The sequence below is a fragment of the Neovison vison genome, chromosome 1 (assembly GCF_020171115.1).
Source record: "Neovison vison isolate M4711 chromosome 1, ASM_NN_V1, whole genome shotgun sequence".
NCBI lineage: Eukaryota > Metazoa > Chordata > Mammalia > Carnivora > Mustelidae > Neogale > Neogale vison.
Window position 1 is genome coordinate 198,587,421 of NC_058091.1, and position 19,299 is coordinate 198,606,719.

At 39.1% G+C, this 19,299-nt stretch overlaps 2 protein-coding genes and 1 pseudogene across 7 annotated transcripts in view; 1 reads left to right on the plus strand and 2 right to left on the minus strand.

Annotated features, from left to right (window-relative positions):
* Positions 1 to 8,297, minus strand: part of SLF1 (SMC5-SMC6 complex localization factor 1) — an 85,097-nt gene extending 76,800 nt beyond the window's left edge. The window contains exons 1-2 of one of the 2 annotated variants that reach the window (XM_044265531.1): positions 8,260 to 8,297; positions 7,087 to 7,144 (exon numbers count right to left, since the gene is read on the minus strand). In XM_044265531.1, coding sequence (XP_044121466.1) covers positions 7,087 to 7,122 — 36 coding nt within the window. In that variant the 5' untranslated portion in view covers positions 7,123 to 7,144; positions 8,260 to 8,297. Of the gene's footprint in view, positions 1 to 4,289; positions 4,391 to 7,086; positions 7,145 to 8,259 lie in introns of those variants that run through there. The other variant, XM_044265539.1, reaches the window with a different exon arrangement.
* KIAA0825 (KIAA0825 ortholog) overlaps positions 4,517 to 19,299 on the plus strand; it is a 407,113-nt gene continuing 392,330 nt past the window's right edge. For all 5 annotated transcript variants that reach the window (XM_044265489.1, XM_044265499.1, XM_044265508.1 and 2 more), the window contains exon 1: positions 4,517 to 4,560. The gene's annotated coding sequence lies outside the window, so the exon portion shown is untranslated. The remainder of the gene's footprint in view (positions 4,561 to 19,299) is intronic.
* On the minus strand, positions 15,492 to 16,309 carry LOC122918811 (annotated as a pseudogene).

Below are 19,299 nucleotides of genomic sequence, written 5' to 3' on the forward strand. Positions count from 1 at the left end.
TTTCCCAAAATATCTCCCACATGGGCCTATCCCTGATGCCTGAAATTCCTCCGCAGTTGGTGCTAGTTAGAAATGCAAATAAACCTATAGCACTTATCATAATTAAGAACACTTTATTATGTACTAGCTTTTTAGGTCCTATGAATTCTTTACAATATGACACAGAGCTGGAACGTATTTGAATATGACACTCAGAGTATGTTGAAAAGCGAAGTCAGGGAAAAGTAGAGGCAGGAATAGAGATGAATGCAAAAGTCTGGTTCAGGATGGAGGATAAAAGAACAGGGTCTAACAGCTGACTGCAAGAAGAAACTGCTGCAAAAAACAGGAGCAGGGATGCTTAACAATGTTCGTGGTAGGAAATGCTACTCTGTATTACAAGTGATTTTATGATCAGCCATAGGGCTTCACAGGACTTTGAAAACATAATGCACCCTATAAGTTGTATGCTGATAACTAAGATAAATAAAGGATTTATTGAAAAAATTATTCATTTGCATTTAAGAACTAAAAATTTCCGTAAAGTAACTTTTACTGTCAATTGTAATTAATCCATGATTATAGAAATTTTTAAAAATACTACTAAGTATATAGAAAGATTAAAATCACCTGTAATCCCCGTACCCATTAACACCACTGTTATCATCTGGGGGAAGGGGTAGGGGTATGACCTAAATATTTTATGTATGTGTGTGAAAAAACATATCACAAAATTGATGTTATTATATAGTTCTGTATCTTAATTTTGTTTAAAATTACACTGTGATCATTTTTCCATTCCAGTGAATATTCTTCATTTCTTCAGGGTCACCAGGTTGAAAACTAATGGTTTCTAATGTTATGCTAGTGAACTATTTTGATTTTAAGCCTACTCCTACTTTGATTTTAAATCTAAAGAAAATCACCCTTAATAATTCCCTTTTATCGAAAAGATGTATCAACCCTTAAATACAATCAATATTGCTGCTTTGAATTCAAGGATTTTAAGATTTTCATGGTTTCTCTTATCTAAGGCATTTAACTGGGAAAGTAAATAAGTGAAAAGGGTCAAAATGTTCGATCACTGTTTTACCCAATATTGCAAAAGGTAGATACAAATCACCATATTCATATCGAGTAAACTGGGGGCTCTGAATGCTGAAACAGCAGGTGGAGTTTAGGAATTCTGTACCCTCCTGGCCTAGGAGCCAAATTAAGCCTTTGGCTTAATTTCATTCACTGGACTTTGGAATTTTTTTCTTAAAGATGTAGTGTCCGTTTCCTGCCTCATCCTTTAAAAACACGGAATATGTGTGTGTGCGTCTCCCTCTGTGTGTGTGTGTGTATGTGTGTGTGTGTGTGTGTGTAGTTATTTGATTGAGGTCTCCAGTGAAGAGACCTGCGGGATGCTCTTACTTCAGTGGCATTATTTGTTTGGGGGAAGGAGCAGTCATGCTCAGTCTCTTTGAGCAGAGGGAGGAAATGGAGCAGTTGCAGCCAAGTGACTGTGGTAAGGAAAAAATGACACAGGCTAAGAGACTTATGGAAGTGTTCAATCTATGCAGCAACATAAAATGAACAGGCTGAACTGGAGATGCTACTTTTATGGACGAAGGGTCCCTTAAGGAAGCAAGATGAACAAAATGTCCAGGGAAAAAAGAATGGCTAGACAGTCTATGTTGGTTAGCCAAAGGGGATGAAAGTCAAATCTGCTTTAAGTTTGTATTAGGAAATCTGTATTACTTAACTACTTCGTAGGAGCATAAGAATGTAAGGTTGAAAAAGCAGGATTTCACTTCTATTGAGGACCCACTATGGTCTAGGCATACATGTTAGTTTGCTTCCTTACAGACAATTTAAGTGCTGTTTACCCTTCTTATACAGATGAGGATACCGGGGAATCTTAGCTATTAAGAAACTAGCTCAAGGAAACATAGCTAACAAAATAGTGAAATCAAGGTTCAGTGCAAAGACCTGTCTGTTTCTGCAAAAGTTACATGCCTTTTCTATGATACCACTTTGACTTAAATTTCAGAATTTAGTCTAATATTTTTAACCATATTATAATTTTACTAAGTAATCTATTTTTAGCTAGTGCAAGAGAAAAATACACTGCAGGTAAAGGGATCTACTAGGAGGGTGAGGAGATATTTAGAAAAGCAGTATTACTGAAAATATCTAAACATCATTATAAAATTAACTAATGTCTAAAATTTCAAAGTATTTCTAAGATTTATCTTAAGACTGCCATTTCTTATGAAAAAAAAATTTTCATTGTTTTCCCCTCAAAATGCATCTTGTATGAATTACTCATTAGACTAATTCATATGGACTTCATCAAGAGTAACAAAACAGCCTACATCAAAGTAATTTCAATATAAAGAAAGTAAAAACCAAGTTAACTTAAAACTTTCAGTGATAGGGGCGCCTGGGTGACTCAGTGGGTTAAAGCCTCTGCCTTCGGCTCAGGTCATGATCCCGGGGTCCTGGGATGGAGCCCCACATGGGGCTCTCTGCTCAGCAGGGAGCCTGCTTCCACCTCTCTCTCTCTGCCTACTGGTAATCTCTGTCTGTCAAATAAATAAATAAATAAATCTTAAAAAAAAAAGTTTCAGTCATATTTTACTTTAAAGCAGTAACATGTCCTCAGATTAAAAATAGTACATACTACATTGTGCAGCATACCTTCTCCATTAACATATTTTTGGAGAGTCAGTAAGAGTCATGTAATATTCCATTATAGTTATATTATTGAGAAACAGAGTTCTTCACTTTCTTTAGATTTTATTATTCAGTCTATGAACATTATCTATAAACAATTTTTGTTTAAGCACTGAAAAGACTATCTTAGAGTAATTAATCAGGAAAACTATCTAGTTAATAATGCTGTATTATTGGTTTCCAAAAAAAGAAAAAAATTGTTTTCAGTCTTCACTAAGACTGTGCATACTGTTATGAAATCTATGTTATCTAATTTTGTTTATGAAAAGTAACCACATTTAACCACAGTTTCAATGGCTGTTTCACATGATTTATGCTTTCTACTCTAAGGAAGCAAGAAAATATTAAATCATAAAACTGAACCCAAGTCAGTAATGTGGAAAAAAAATAGGGATTTAGAAAATGTAAATCAGATCTAAAGAGGGCTCATTTGCATTATCCAAGGCTGTCTCCACAACTTATACATTCAAGTATTTAAAACATCCTGGCTCATTTAAAATTAAGAATTCTCTTTAAGTTAAACATAATCAAATTAATTCCCTTATAAAAATCCACCCCAAGACTCAACTTATGTACCAAACACCTGCAATGTTCCCTAAAACGGGAAAATCTCGCACATCAATAGATACTTCTAGGAACTGAGGCATAACATAGCGACATAAACCAAAAAGTTCTAAAGACATTCTGTCATTAGATACGCAAGCTGTAAATTCAGTTTAAATTTTCACTCTTAAGGTCTCAGCGAAAAAAAAACTGGGGAGTAGGGATAGGATAGTCACTCGTCTAAAAAAGAGTTTGTCGCTTCCAAAACCAAGCTCCATCTCATTTCTGGGTCAAATCCTGAAGGGGAGTATCCGTGACAAATCAATTTTTTTTTTCAATATTTAATCAGAGGCTTTGGAAACGGAAGAAATCTCAGGATAATCAGTCTTGTTCCCTGCCTTCAGGCAGCGGGTACATTACAAGCCCCAGGGGCATACACCCTTCTTTTAAGGAAACGAGTGTGTTTATGTTTAAAGGCATACAGTAGCCGCAGAGATATAACCATTACCACTTGGCTATGTTAAAAAAAAAAAAAAATCTGCTAGGGAGAAAAGAATGACACTATATTCCCCGTCACTGGTAGGTGGGCCTGGGGGATCCCAGCCACCTGCACTGACGCTAAATTATGTAAAGCAGCCAAGAGACTCCGCGAGAGACGTCCTACTCGGTTCTATGGAAACGGGAGACGCGGGTGGCCTAGCGCCTTCCTGGCAGGAGATCGACCCGCGGAGCTGCGCAAACAGGAGGCGGGGGAAGCAGCTCAAGCCCGCACTGCAGAGACGCTCGGCGGCGGTCCCAGCCGCGGCAAGGGCGGGGCGGGGCGGGGTCTGCGACCGCAGCCCACCAACGCGGGCGCAGAGCTCAGCTAGTCCGAGCCAGTGGGAACGAACGGTGGCTGAGAAGGCAGGAGAAGCGGGCACCGCCGGCGCTCAACCCCAACCCGTTCCCAATCTCAAAACCGGGAGCCGCAGAAACTTTGGGGGCATGGAGGAAACAACCCCAGAGAGCCAGGGTACACTGTTGTCGTCCAAGCTAAGGCCCTTTACCTTCCCTGCCGGAGAGTCTGGGATGCTTCCCTCGGGTGGCGGTGGTGACTGGGGAGACGACTGCCGCTGCAGCACTTGCAGCCTCACTAATCCGGGCGCTGGGAAATAATTTCCCGCCGCGCGCTAGGCGGCCCCGGAAGCTATTGGACCATTTCCGGGTGGTTGTCAGTGACGCTCTCGAGTCGTCGTCAGGGTGGTCTGAGCGGGTGCCTGGTTGTATTCTGGCGGGCGGGCCAGGCTCCTGCAGATCTGCGCCAGACTTGGGAGACTGGTAAGTGATTTTTCTACAGTTGCCTCTTGGGCCTGATATTTCCGGCCGGTCGGGGCGCCGAGTAGCGTCTTGGCCGGACCAAGAAGTGAGCGGGAGAGGGTTGAACCGGGAGGAGTCTGCATCAAGCCCCATGGCTCTTGACCCTCTGCTGCTGGAAAAGGCCCTGGGATTCCGGCTTACCGCCTTCTGCACTAGCATTGTCCGTCTCCAACTTGGAACTCGACGTCCGATCCCCAAGTGAGGCGAACACCACGTATACCGCGACTTGTAGTACCGAGTCTTTTTTTCCAGTGTTCGAGGAGTGTCATGACTCTCCCATTGGCAGGGTTCAGTCATCCTTGATTCCCGAGAGCTTCTTTACCATCCTTCTCCTAAGTACTGTTTCCATGGACCTGGGTCGCACCTTTTACTAACATTCCAGACGTGGGATGAGGGAGTCGTTCATGTTTAGAATTAAACGTTCCCGCCGCTCTTTGAATTGGGTAAGAAGGGGCTTTGTTTTCCTCACTACCTGAGCTAATGGGCTTTACGTACACGTTTTAGCTTTTGGAAACCTGTGGTCAAGAAGTAGATGTACTTTCAGAACGAGTGCTCGTGCTCTGCTCCAGGTTTCCTAGCTAATGAAGGATTCAGGAGAATTTGGGAGGAAGGTCTGAGGTAACCACAATACTTTTATGGAGAATATTGGTTTGGATGGAGGAATAATGTGAGAAAATGTGTTCTTTCAAACGAAGATTTAAGCGATGTAGGAAACCGTGGCTATTTCTCTTGTGTAATGCAGTTTCTTCAGGTGGTGTTCCCACTCCACCTTGTATTTAAATCATCACTGTCCCCTTCAAAGGCAGCTCATTTCGATCCCCAAAAAGCCAGTTCCAAACGAGTTCTCGAAATTACTGTACCATGAAGAAAATTGGTGTGTGTTCAGTTTAAAGCCTCTGATGCATTAGTCCAGTTCCTTGTTACCTTTTGAGTAATGCAAGCATATTGAGGACAGCACATTGATACTCTAATCTTGTTGGATAACAGTTCAGCCACTTTTATAATCTCCTTTGGTCCCAATTTTGCCATGTTTATTTAATCTTGTGTTATTTCTCTGATTGAAAGGATTAGAAATAATTTAAGGGAAACGGGTTTTTTTGTGTGTTTTTGTTTCTTTGTTTTGTTTTGTTTTTTTGTATTCTTGCTCTTGATTCTTGTTCTTTCAAATTAACACAGCCAACGACTAATACCACAAATATAGCTGCAGTTTGCCAGACACTTAAATTCCTTAAAGTTACTACTGTCCTATAAGAAAAATCACGTTACCCCTATTTTCCAAACATTTTGTACTGAGACTCCAAGACACGACTGAGACTGAAAGATGTTTTAACAAATTACATAACTGACACCACTGAGATTTGAACACAGTCGGCCGGACTCCAAACTTTGGCTCTTTTTACTGTTCTTTATACTCATAAATATCCCTAACATGAATCATTCTTTTCACACAGGTGAAACTGGATAGGTAATATGTCACATTCAAAAGTCAAATGTATAGCAAAACTTGAGTTAGTAATTTTAGGGATGTGTTAATGGATTAAGGAATTCCTTAAGTTAATGTATTAAGAATTAAGGAATGTGATAACTATTTAAGATATTACCAGGGTAAGTTTGACATATGAGTAATCTAATATTTCTTGGCCAGTTTTATCATCATCACTCAAACAAATATAAATAATCACAGGACCATCAGAGTATATAGGTGACTAAATCCAGAATATCAGATGTCTCTTTAGTCAGCTTTGCACACACATGAGGACACACACACACACACGTGTATGATGTGTATGGAGAGAAAGAAAAAAATGAGTGAATGAGAACAAACTTAATAAAAATTGAACTTCATAATGCCTGTAAGGAATTATTATTTACTGGTTATTAGCAAAACTGTTATATTTTATTCTTGTAACCCTCAGACAGATGGTGCTTATCACACGTTTTAAGGGAGTATTCTTAATTAAACATACCCATTTCAGTATTCTATTTTATGTAGAGAAATAGAAATAGCCTAATTGTCAGGGAATTATTTTGCCTGAGAATAAATGAGAATAAAAGTTCATTAAAATACATACTATTTGTGTATTATAAATAACAATTTATAAAGAGTATCTTGTGTAGACACAAGTATATTATGTATAGCTAGTCTCAAATACCGATGTGTTTTGTTTTTTTTTTTGGCACATTTATCAACTTCACTATCTGAAAGATATTTGCTTTACCTCTCCCATAGGTAGATCTCAGGGATGTTTTGCTTTCAATCAAATTTCAGTGCTTATGAAGATGGAGATTGTATCTGTTTTGTCCATTATCTCATATCTAGCATTTAGCTCTGTGTCTGGCATATAGTAGGGGCTCAATAAACATTAACTGAAGGACTGATGATTACTTTTCAAAACGTTATTTACCCATAGAGAAGTATTTGTACATGCATTTTTTAAAAATAGTTTTACTATACAAATCAATGCATACTTATTTATCGTTACTCACTTTGATGCTGAAATGTAATGTCCACTCTATAGTCATCCATAAAATGGCATGTGGTCACCTGCAAATAAAACTAGACAATGAAATAGGAGATAAGAGAATACCTAGTATTGATTATCGCTTACTCTTTGCTATGTAGTGTTATATTTTATCCTCACAGAACTATAGGGTAAGTATTATTATCCTCATTTTATAGATGAGAAAAGATACACTTTGTAAATCGTTCTGTTACGAGTCATTAATTGCCAGAGCTGTGATGTCAACCATTGTTCACTTCAGAGGCCACTATCATAATCACTCTGCTATACTGCCTCCAACTGAATTTTAATCCTGGTTCATCTAAATGGGTGTATACTCAGGGAAATTTTTTTTCTGAGGATCATTTCTCAAATATTGAGTAATACTTGAGAGTCCGCTGAAGTCAGAGGATTTTATAGCTGGAAGGGACCTTATAGAATCTAACCCCAAAGGTGTTATGGATTAAAAATTTGAGAATATACATAAAGCTAAAAGGAAAAAGGAGTGAAAAATTGCCCATGATTCTACTCCAGCCATAGCCCAGCACTTGCCTACTAGCCCTTCCCTAGTCTGTTCATCTGATTAGGGAGCAATCCTTTCCTTCCTACTGAATTGACGCCTGTGACTCAGGGTTCAGGCCCAGTCAAAAGTAGGAGAGGACCCTGAGGGGCCATCTAGCTTCCTATTTCTGGGGCTCCACTCTGAGAGGACGTGGAGTCACACTGATGAAGTGGGGGATTGGTTTATAAACACCTTGTTCTGATAAGGTGGGGGCTGGGCACTGACACCTAGTGGAGATGGCGCTAGGGTTTTGATTTGGCTGGGGGTGGGGATTCTCTTAGGCTGTGAGGTCCTCTTGTTTTCTCCATGGCTCCTGTCCCTTTCTGTGACTCTGAGCAGCTACCTGCCCCTCTCTAAGCACCACTTTCCCCATCTGAAGTGAAACCATGGATTGGGTAGGGGGCACTTGGCTTTCTCTTCCCACAAGTGGCTCCAGGACCTCCATGACGGGGTCTGTCCTGGGTCTCCTCTTCCTGACCTGCTGGTGCCCAGATTACCAGTATTGCCCCTTCTGGAAATATCTTCCACATGCCTTCTCTACAGAGAAAAAAAAAGCAAACACCACCACCAAAACAAACAAACAAACGCCTCACCTACCTTTCAGTTTTTGAGAACAGCGCTGAGTTACTTCAGACCTCCGGCTCTGACTGCCCACTACTGCGAGGCTGTTGTTCCTTTTTAGAGGCTGGGAAACAACCAGGAATTAATCATTAGAAGAGATGAGTCTGCAGACTTCTGACTCACCTTATCACATCAGGTGATTCTGGTTAAGGAAAGTGTTTGAGTGGTACAATGGAAAGACTACAGTTGAATCAAGGATAAAGGTAAAAATCAGCATAGTAATATTAAAAAGCCTCTGGAAGTATGAAAAGAACACTGCCTCCCAGGCTCAACTGCTGATATGCTATTGGAGACAGGTTTTGAAACAGTGCTCCAGCTATTTCCTTATAAATTTTGGTTAAAGAACAAGTAGATAAGGAGAGAGGTGGCTCAGGAAATAAATTGCTAATAGTGTATCTGTAATGTGTACGTCTATGAAACACACCTAGCCGTTTAAATCATTTGGTGGATTCTTTGCTGAATAACATCCTCAAGAAAATTAGCTAAAACTAACAGACAAAAGACAGTGTGATTTTGATTAATTAGGGAAAGCAGTATAATGTGAAGTACCTGAATTCAGAGAAGACACGCATATAAGCTCAAATTCATGGACTTACATATGTTCTGGGAAGAGTTACTTACGTTCTTTGAGCCCGAATTTGTTCATTTGTCAAGTGGTAATATCAACTTTACAAATTTATTAGAATTAAGTGTGATAGTGTGTGAAAGCACACAGACATCAGAAAAATGTTATTAGGGATTTGTCTAGTTTTGTTGTGATTTAATATAACCTAATTGCTTTAAAATAAGGTGGGGGACACCTGGGTGGCTCAGTCGATTAAGTGTCCAACTCTTGATTTTAGCTCAGAACTTGATCTTAGGGTTGTGATTTTGAGCCCTGTATTGGGCTCCACACTGGGTATAGATCCTACTTAAAAGAAACAAAATAAGGTCTGGGGCTCCAACTGTGAAGTCAAACAATTCAAATCCTAGGGCTGTCACTAGTTGTGTGACTCTGGGAAAGTTACTTTTTGCTCTTAGTGTTTGTTTCCTTATTTGTAAAATGGAAATAGTAATAAGGTGTTCATAAACCTTGTGTGAAGATTAAATAATGATGCATACAGTTTAATAAGGTGGTTGGACTTGTAAATGCTTTCTTTGTTGACTCAGATTCCCAGAGAAGCAGATACTAAGAGGGGATTAGATGTGCTAGACGCTTACTGGGAAAAGACCTGTGAAGGATTAAAGAGAAGGGAGCAAGAGCAGGATGAAGTGCCTCCAGGCCTCAAGGCAGGTCAGACAACCTGTGAAGAAGAGCAGGAAAGGAGAAAGGGAGAGGTGGAAAGAAAGTGAAAAGAATATCAAACTGCCACACCATTGGAGAAAAGCTTCAGTGGGCCAATGGGGAATATGTGTCCCAAAATCATCTGTTAGAGGAATCCCATGCTTCCACAGTGCTCAATATAATGTTAGCTGTTAGTAGCTGTTAGTAGTTGCCACATGCTAACATTCACAGGTGTGTTTAAATTTCAACTCTAGACTTTAATTGTTTGCCCCAACTTCTAAGAAAGGTACAGTTTCAGAGGCACATGTTCTCAGATGAACAACTTCTTGTATTTTGTAGTATTCTTTTGTTAGCCAGAGAGCAGCTAAGCAATCAAAAGTTCCAAATAACAGAAATAAAACATTACCTAAGCAACTGATGTTTTGACATGAGGTAAACAATATGCTATTTACATTTCTAAATTCAGGTAGCCAGTAAATACAAAATCCCCAAATCCTGAGTAATGTTAATGTCCATAGTTTAGACATTAGCCCAAATCTGAATATCCATTTTTCTTCCTTTCCAAAGATACTTCTTTGGTTAAAAAGATCGTGATATTATGCTTTACTAGGTCACCTCTACAGTCTTTTGTTGTTCTTAATAAGCAACTGTAGACATCAGTCAATTCGGTGCTTTTCAAATGGCAGGTTAAAATCCATCAATTTGAGGATTACTAGCCTGCATTTTTATTTTAGATGTAAAGTGGCTTTAGGACTTGAATATAAAATGTGTTTGTTACCGTGAATTAGAGTCGAATTTTAAAGCAAGAGATTTAGACTAACTTTCATACCCTCCATGCGGAAATGAAGATTAAAGAGGTATTTTAACTTGCACAGATAACTCGGGAGACACGTGTCTTGAGCCAAAAGGTCTTAAGAATCTAAATTTAGGGCTCTTTTTCATCATACTTCCAAGAAAAGACTTATTGTTTGCTCTATGTAGGGGATATAATTACTCTATTTTCTAGTTGGTTAATATGGCCATCCTTTTCTATCACTTACATTATTCGCTTGCTAAGATTTACTGAAAAGGCTCTTCTCTAACCTTGACCATTCAGAGGTTGTACAGCTGAAGTTGTGTCTAGCAGTTAGCATCCATGCCCATATCACCTGAAATTACTTTCCATTTCCCTTTGGGGAACGCAGCTAATCCAACAGTGTAAGTCTGAAGTTTACCTAATTTAGACTGAGGAGTGATACGAGCTATTTTGAGGTGCATTCTACTGAAGAAGTCTTAGTTTTTACTAATACCAGTGAATATTATTCTTTATTTCATTGTCATGACATTCTTTACCCATGTTCCTTGTTTTTTTAGACTTCAGTTCACTAAATAATATTTTTAAATGGAAATTTGTTGTATAATCCAGGTGATGATTTATTCCTTTGTAATTTGGTAAAGCATCAATTATTTCATTTTCTATTCATAACTGCTCTCAAAAATGCCTGTGGGCTATTTAGCTCCTCAGGGATGAACTCTGTCTGCTAATCACAGATTTGACTGGAAAAGAGTTTGGAGCTCTTTGTATATGGAGCCCTCCTTCCATGCCCTCTTCTTATGGGACGTTCTCTACCCTTGTATCAGTGAGGCTGCCTAAGCTTATTCCTTTGATGAACTTTTATCTGATCATGACCTTTTTGGGACTTTATCATTTATTCCTCAGAAGTTCTCAAACTTTTAGTTTAGGAGGGTTTTACACTCTTAAAAATTACTATTGACCTCAAAGAGTTTTTATGTATGTGATTCTATCTACTTACCTTTATTATATTATATATATTATTATATATATTATATTATATTATATATTATAAATTAAAATTAACTTTTTAAAAAGTAGTTAATTCAAATAAATAAAGCCTTATGTGTTAACATATAGAGCATTTTTAAAAAATTGATAATATTTTCCCAAAGAAAGTTTTTGTGGAAGAGTGACATCATTCCATGTTTTTTGCATTATCTTTAATGTCTGGCTTAAAGAAGAGAGCTGAATTCTCAGATCTGCTCTTCTATTCACACTGTTGTGATATGTTGTTTTGAGTTGAAGTAAGTGAACAAAATCCAACCTTATACAGACTTGCAGTTGGAAAAGAAAGGAGTATTTTAGTGGCCTTTTCAGATAATTGTGGAATGTTTTTCTTTGATCCTATACCTAAATTTACTAAGTGGTGGTTTCTTAAAGTTGCATTACAATGTGATATCTGAAACCCTATCACTGAACTTTTTGTAATCTGTAACTTTAAAATGTCCTTGGTCAGGGGCGCCTGGGTGGCTCAGTGGGTTAAAGCCTCTGCCTTCTGCTCAGGTCATGATCCCAGGGTTGTGGGATTGAGCCCCACGTCGGGCTCTCTGCTCCGCAGGGAGCCTGCTTTCTCCCCTCTCTCTCTCTGCCTGCCTCTCTGCCTACTTGTGATTTCTCTCTCTCTCTCAAATAAATAAAATCTTAAAAAAAAAAAATGTCCTTGGTTCATCTTGCATTTTTAATAACTCTTACAATCATGTGATTTTTGTTATATAATGCACTGGCCATGTGCAAATAGTGATTCATTGAGGTAAGCTGATCTTCCAAATCTTAATGCATTTCATTATGTTATCAAAAAATCCTATTGATATTATCTGCAGTCTCATCAGGAAAATTTAAAAATATTAGGAATCTGTCCATCTGATAGTATGTGAATTTTCCAGACTTCTTACTTTTGCTTTGAAAACTCTAATTTCATCATTGACAACAAATGCTGTCTAAAGTTTTCCTTGAAGTGAGAGCTCAAATTGGTTAATTTTGAAAAAAATGTGTGGTGTACTCAAAGATTGATCTAATAACATTACTAATTTTTACTGCTTCATTGAAGACATTGCTAAGTAAACCTGGCTTTGCTTTTTATTGTAGCTGTGAAAAAATATGACAGTGGTAAGCAGGATAATGTCCCCCCTGCCCCCAGATGCCTACATCCTGATCCCTGGAACCTGTGACTATGTTAGGTTATAGCACAATTTTACACTGAATTTAAGATGCTAATCAGTTTACCTTAAAATATTGAGATTATCCTGGATTATCCAAATCGGTCCAGTGTAATCATAGTGGATCTCAAAAGTGGAAGATGGAGGCTGAAGAGGAATTCAGAGTAATCCAATATGAAAAGGACTCAACCCACAGAGCTAAATAGAAAATGAAGGAAGTGGGCCATGAGCCAAGGAATGAGAGCAGCTTCTAAAAGCTACAAATGCAAGGAAACAATGCTTCCTGAAAGGAATGCAACTTTCCTGACCATTTCCTTTTAGCCTGGTGAGACCCATTTTAAGACTTCTAACCTAGAGAACTGTAAGATAATGTATTTCTGTGGTTTTCTGACAGTAAATTTGTGGGAAGTAATTATAACAGCAATAGAAAACATACAACTAACACAGTTTGCGGACTGCAGTCTGGGCCTGGGCATCATTGCTTTTGCATGATTAGTACAAATGTCAAACCTAGTGAATGGCATATGTCGTATTATTATGAAAACAGTTTTGAACTTTTGAATCCCATGAAAGAATACTGGGACTCCATCAAAAATCTGTGTATCACACTTTAGCATCACTTTAACTTCTGTTTTGTGCTTCCTTTGTGTACCACTTGATTTGGTACTAAGATGCAAAAATTAAGATGGCACAGTCTGATCTTACAAAGATTCAGTTTAAGGGCACCGAGGTGCCTCAGTCGGTTAAGCGTTGGACTCTTGGCTTCAGCTAGGCCATGATCTCTTGGGTCATAGCATCCAGTGCACCCCCCCACCCCCGCCACACACACACACTGGGGAGTCAGTTTAAAGATTCTCTCCCTCTATTCCTCCCCCTCACTCATGCAAGCACACACATACTCGCTGGTACTCTCTCTCTCTCAAACAAACAAAAAAAAAATTTAAGATTTTATTTATTTATTTAACAGAAAGAGATCACAAGTAGGCAGAGAGACAGGCAGAGAAAGAGGGGGAAGCAGGCTTCCCCCTGAGCAGAGAGCCCATGTAGGGCTCAATCCCAGAACCCTGGGACCATGACCTGAGCCGAAGGCAGAGGCTTTAACCCACTGAGCCACCCAGGTGCTCCTCTCAAACAAAATCTCAAAAAAGAGATTCACTTTAGTGGGTTGGGAGTTGTAAGCAAATCAGTGATTACAGATAGCACAGAATGACTGGTGCCCTAACTAGTACACTTAAGTGAAGTACAGAGTTTTCATGTGCTTTCAGTCTAACGGGAGATATTACAAAAATAATTACAAAATTCAAATTGCTGTTAAGGAAATATTCCCACGGACAGGATGAGGGAGAGATGTTTACTTTCCCACTAGCAGATTATGAGGGTTTTAGTTTCTCCACATCTTCCCCAATACTTGTTATTGTCTTTCTTTTGATTATAGCCATTCTAGTGAGTTGTGAAGTGGTATCTTTTGTGGTCTCAATTTACTTTTAGCTAATAATGGTGAGCATCATTTAACTTACTTACTGGCCATTTTTCTATCCTTGGAGAAATGTCTGTTCAAATCCTTTGCCTTTTTTAAATTGAATTACTTGTCATTTTATTGTTGAGCTATAATAGTTCTTTATACGTCCTGGGATACTATTCCCTTATCAAATATTTGATTTGCAAACATTTTCTCCCATTCTACAGATTATTATTTCACTTCATTGATGGTGTCCTTTGAAGCACAGAGTTTTCATTTTTATGAAATCCAATTTACCTGTTTTATTTCTTTTGTTGATTCTGCTTTTGGTGTTTTATTTAAGAAACTTTTGCCTAACCTAAGGTCAAGGAGAGTTTTACCAGTGATTTCTTTTAAAAATTTTCTGTTCTTCAGTGCTTATATTTAGGTGTTTGGTCAATTTTGAGTTAATTTTTGTATACCTTGTGATCGAAGAGTCTGAAAATTCTTTTGGATGTTGGTATTTAGTTGTCTCACCAACATTTCTTGAAAAGACTTACCTTTTCCTATTGAATTTTCTTGAAATTCTCATAAAGAGTCAACTGGACATGCAGGGGTTTAATACTGGACTATAAATTCTATTCCATTCATTATATGTCTCTCCTTAAGTCTTGATTATGAAGCTCTATGGTAAGCTTGGAAAAATGGGAAATGTGACTTCTCTTTGTTCTTTTTCAAGACTGTTTTTGCTATTGTGGGTCCCAGGCATTTCCATCTGAATTTTAAGACCAGTTTGTTAATTTTTGCAAAATAAACAGCTGAGATTTTGATAGAGATTGCATTCATTCTGTACGTTGATGTAGGAGGTTTTGCCGCTTTAACGTTATTCTATCTTTCAGTCCATAAGACATGGACTTTTCATTTATTTAGGTCTATGTCAAGTTTTTGAAATGAGGTTTTCTACTATGAAATGAATGTCTTGCACCCCTTTTGCTAAATTTTTCCAAACTATTTTATTCTACTTGATGTTGTTGTAAATGAAATTGTTTTCCTAACTTTTTCAAATTCAGTTCACTTCAGTGCTAGCATATAGAAATAAAATTGATTTTTGTTTATTAGTCTGATGTTTTATGAACTTTGTTAAATGTATTTAACTCCAGTATTTTGGATTTTTTTTAAAGAATTCCTTAGAGTTTTGTACATATGAGATCATGCCATCTATAAATGAAGATATTTTTACTTCTTCCCTTCAAATTTGGATGCCTTTTATTTACTGTCTTGCCTAATGTACAGTGTTGAATAGAAGAGTTAAAAATGGACCTTTTGTCTTTTTCCTGTAGTTAAGGGCAAAGCTTTCAGCCTTTTACCATTAAGTATGAGGTCAACTGTGGATTCTATTCCTAATTTGTTGAGTGTTTTTCACCATGAAAGGGTATTGCACCAGGTGCAAGCAGTGACCTCACAAAGACAGCACAGTCTATGAAGCTTAGAGATCACCCACTTGCCGTTACCCAGCTACTCCTGCTCCCTGGCAGTTATATGGCCACTCTTCTGCCTGGAGTAAGTGCATGGCTCTGTAGCCTGGGGCCCTACCTCTTCTGTGTCCCCTCCCTTGGAGGCAACACTAGCTTCTACCCCCTTGTTCTGGGGCTTCTGGCTTTCATGGGTGACAACAGCCTTCCCTTCCTGGGCTGTGACTTCTTCACTGCAGGGACCGATCTCCCCCTGCTCCTGTGCTTCCTCTGTGGGTGAGGAAGCACACAAATCACTCCCCCACCCCCACTTCAGTTTTCTCTTAAAGGACAGAGCACTCAATTTGAAAGGCTTCTTCTTCTTCTTTCTTTCTTTTTTTTTTTTTTTTAAGATTTTATTTTATTTGACACAGAGAGAGAGAGAGAGATCACAAGTAGGCAGAGAGGCAGGCAGAGAGAGAGGAGGAAGCAGGCTCCCCACTGATCAGAGAGCCCGATGTGGGGCTCAGTCCCAGGACCCCCAGACCATGACCTGAGCTGAAGCAGAGGCTCAACCCACTGAGCCACCCAGCCTCCCTTGAAAGGCTTCTTGAAAGAGAATTTCTTTGGCAGGGTGTTCTTGGTGGGGGCAACCCCCTTGACTTCAGCACCCTGGCTAGGGGTTGCTGACTGGATGATGTCACCAGTGGCCCTGGCTAACTGCTCTGTTCACAGGGGGAGATTACCCTTCACCCTTGGGGTATAAGTCTCTATTGCTTTTCACCTGGTCATTCTCCTGCCCTTTGGCCTTAGGTGGGGAATGCCTGCTGCCACCTTGGTGGTCACATTGCCTCAGGGAGCCTTGGAGTTCTGGCTGCCCATGATGCAGGGTTCTGCTGGGGTGCCCACAGCCACTCTGGGCTCACCGTGCCACAGAGAATAGTTCTGCCAGGTGAGCCTGGCCCCCAGAAGGGCGGGGCTTGTGCCGGAGGAGGAGGGGACTGGGGAAGGTGGGAAATGAGCAGCACCCGCACTGGATACCCACGCCAACCCGCTAGCTGTGCCTCCCACCAATCCACTCTGCGTCAGAATGCCCTATACGCTGCTTTCTATGTATCCCATAATACGTGACATGTTGTGTTTTGACTATCATTAAGTAAAATTTTTTTAAATTCCTTGTGATTTCTTTTTTGTCTTCTTTAGAAGTGTATTATTTAACTTCTAAATATTGAGGATTTTGTAGATTTCTTTCGTTTACTGATTTCTAATTATGTTCTCCCCCCCCCCAAAGATTTTATTTATTTATTTAACAGACAGAGATCACAAGTAGGCAGAGAGGCAGGCAGAGAGAGAGGGGGAAGCAGGCTCCATGCTGAGCCTAGAGCCCGATGCGGGGTTCGATCCTAGGACCCTGGGATCATGACTTGAGCTGAAGGCAGAGGTTTAATCCACTGAGCCACCCAGGCTCCCCTCTAATTATGTTGTACTCATAGAATATACTTCTTATGGTCCTATTTAAAATATATTTAGACTTATTTTATGACCTGGTATATGGCCTATTTTAGAAAATAGTTTTTGACATCTGAAAGAAAATATGTATCGTGCCATCTGACTGAGTGACTATATAAGAGTTATGTTGAGTAGGTGAACAATATTTTCTAATATTCTTGCTGATTTTCTGTTCTATCAGTTTTTGATAGGAGACTATTCAAATATCCAACTCTACTTGCTAAATGGGTTATTATTTTTTTCAGTTATGTCATTTTTTTGCTTCACTGATTTTGATGCTTTGTTTTAGGTGCATATACATTCATAAGCATTAAATTTTTTTCTGATGTACTGACCCTTTGATCATTTTGAAATATATTATTTTTCTCAAATACCATTTTTTACAAATTTATATATTCTTCTTAAGTAGGCTCCAGGCCCAACGTGGGGCTCAAATTCATGACCCTGAAATTAAGAGTTGCATGTTCTATCAACTAGCCAACCTGGTGCCCTTCAAATACTATTTTTAAAGCCTATTTTGTTTAATATAAGTGCAGAAATTCTAGCTATAATAAAGCTACTGTTTGCATGGAATACCTTTTTCGGTTCTTTTACTTTGAATCTGTTTTTTGTCATTGACTGTAAGATACATCTTTGTAGACGACACATGGTAGGACATGTTGCTTTTTTATCTACTTTGATGATTTATTTCTTATTTTAATTTTAATTTTTTAAGTTATTTTTTATTTATTTGAGAGAATATGAGAGAGAGCATGAGAGAGAGAGAGCAAGAGTGCACAAGCAGGGGGTGAGGAGTAGAGGGAGAAGCAGACTCTGCTTCTCTCTGCTAAGCAGGGAGCCTGATGGAGGTCTTGATCCCAGTATGCTGAGATCATGACCTGAGCTGAAGGCAGACGCTTATGTGACTTAGCCACCCAGGGACCCTAATTTTAATTTTTTTTAAAGTTTTTTATTTTTCAGTAATGTCTACATCAAACATGGGGCTCAAACTCCAACCCTGAGATGAAGAGTCACATGCTGTATGGGCTGAACAAGCCAGGCACCTCTTACATTGATAATTTCTGCCTTTTGATTTAGGTGTTTAGACCATTCATATTTAATATACTTATTAGTATGGTTTGTTGTACATTTTCCATTTTGCTGTATTTTTTAATGATTCCTGTGTTTTTTCTTTGAGGCTTATTTTATTTTATTTATTTATTTTTAGATTTTTAAATTAATATGTAATGTGTTATTTGCCTCAGGGGTACAGGTCTGTGAATCATCAGGCTTACACATTTCACAACATTCACCATAGCACATACCCTACCCAATGTCCATAATGCAGCTACCCTATTCCTCCTCCCCCATCCCCCAGCAGCTCTCAATTTGTTTCATGGGATTCAGAGTCTCTTACGGTTTGTCACCCTCCTAATCCCATCTTGTTTCATTTTTTCCTTCCCTACCCCCATGACTGCCCGCCTTGCATCTCAAATTCTTCATATCAGAGAGATTATATGATAATTGGCTTTTTCTGATTGACTAATTTCACTTAGCATAATACTCTCTGGTTCTATCCACGTCATTGCAAGTGACATGATTTCATTTTTTTGGATGGCTACGTTATATTCCATTGTGTGTATATATACCTCATCTTCTTTATCCATTTATCTGTTGATGGACATCTAGGTTCTTTCCATAATTTGGCTATTGTGAACATTGCTGCTATAAACATTCAGGTGCATGTGTCCCTTCGGATCACTACATTTGTGTCTTTAGGGTAAATACCCAGTAGTGCGATTGCTGGGTAGTAGGGTACCTATATTTTCAACTTTTTGAGGAACCTTCATACTGTTTTTCAGAGTGGCTGCACCAGCTTGCATTCCCACTAACAGTGTATGAGGGTTCCCTTTCTCTGCATCCTCGCCAGCATCTGTCATTTCTTGACTTGTTAATTTTAGCCATTCCTGACTGGTGTGGGGTGGTATCTCACTGTGGTTTTGATTTGTATTTCTCTGATGCTGAGTGATATTGAGCACTTTTTCATGTGTCTGTTGGCCCTTTGGATGTCTTCTTTGCAGAAATGTCTGTTCATGTCTTCTGTCCACTCCTTTTTTTTTTTTTTAAGATTTTATTTATTTATTTGACAGACGGAGATCACAAGTAGGCAGAGAAGCAGGCAGAGAGAGGAGGATGCAGGCTCCCTGCTGAGCAGAGAGCTCCATATGGGGCTGGATCCCAGGACCCTGGGATCATGACCTGAGCCGAGGGCAAAGGCTTTTAACCCACTGAGCCACCCAGGCGCCCCCTTCTGCCCGTTTCTTGATTGGATTATTTGTTCTTTGGGTGTTGAGTTTGATGAATTCTTTATAGATTTTGGATAC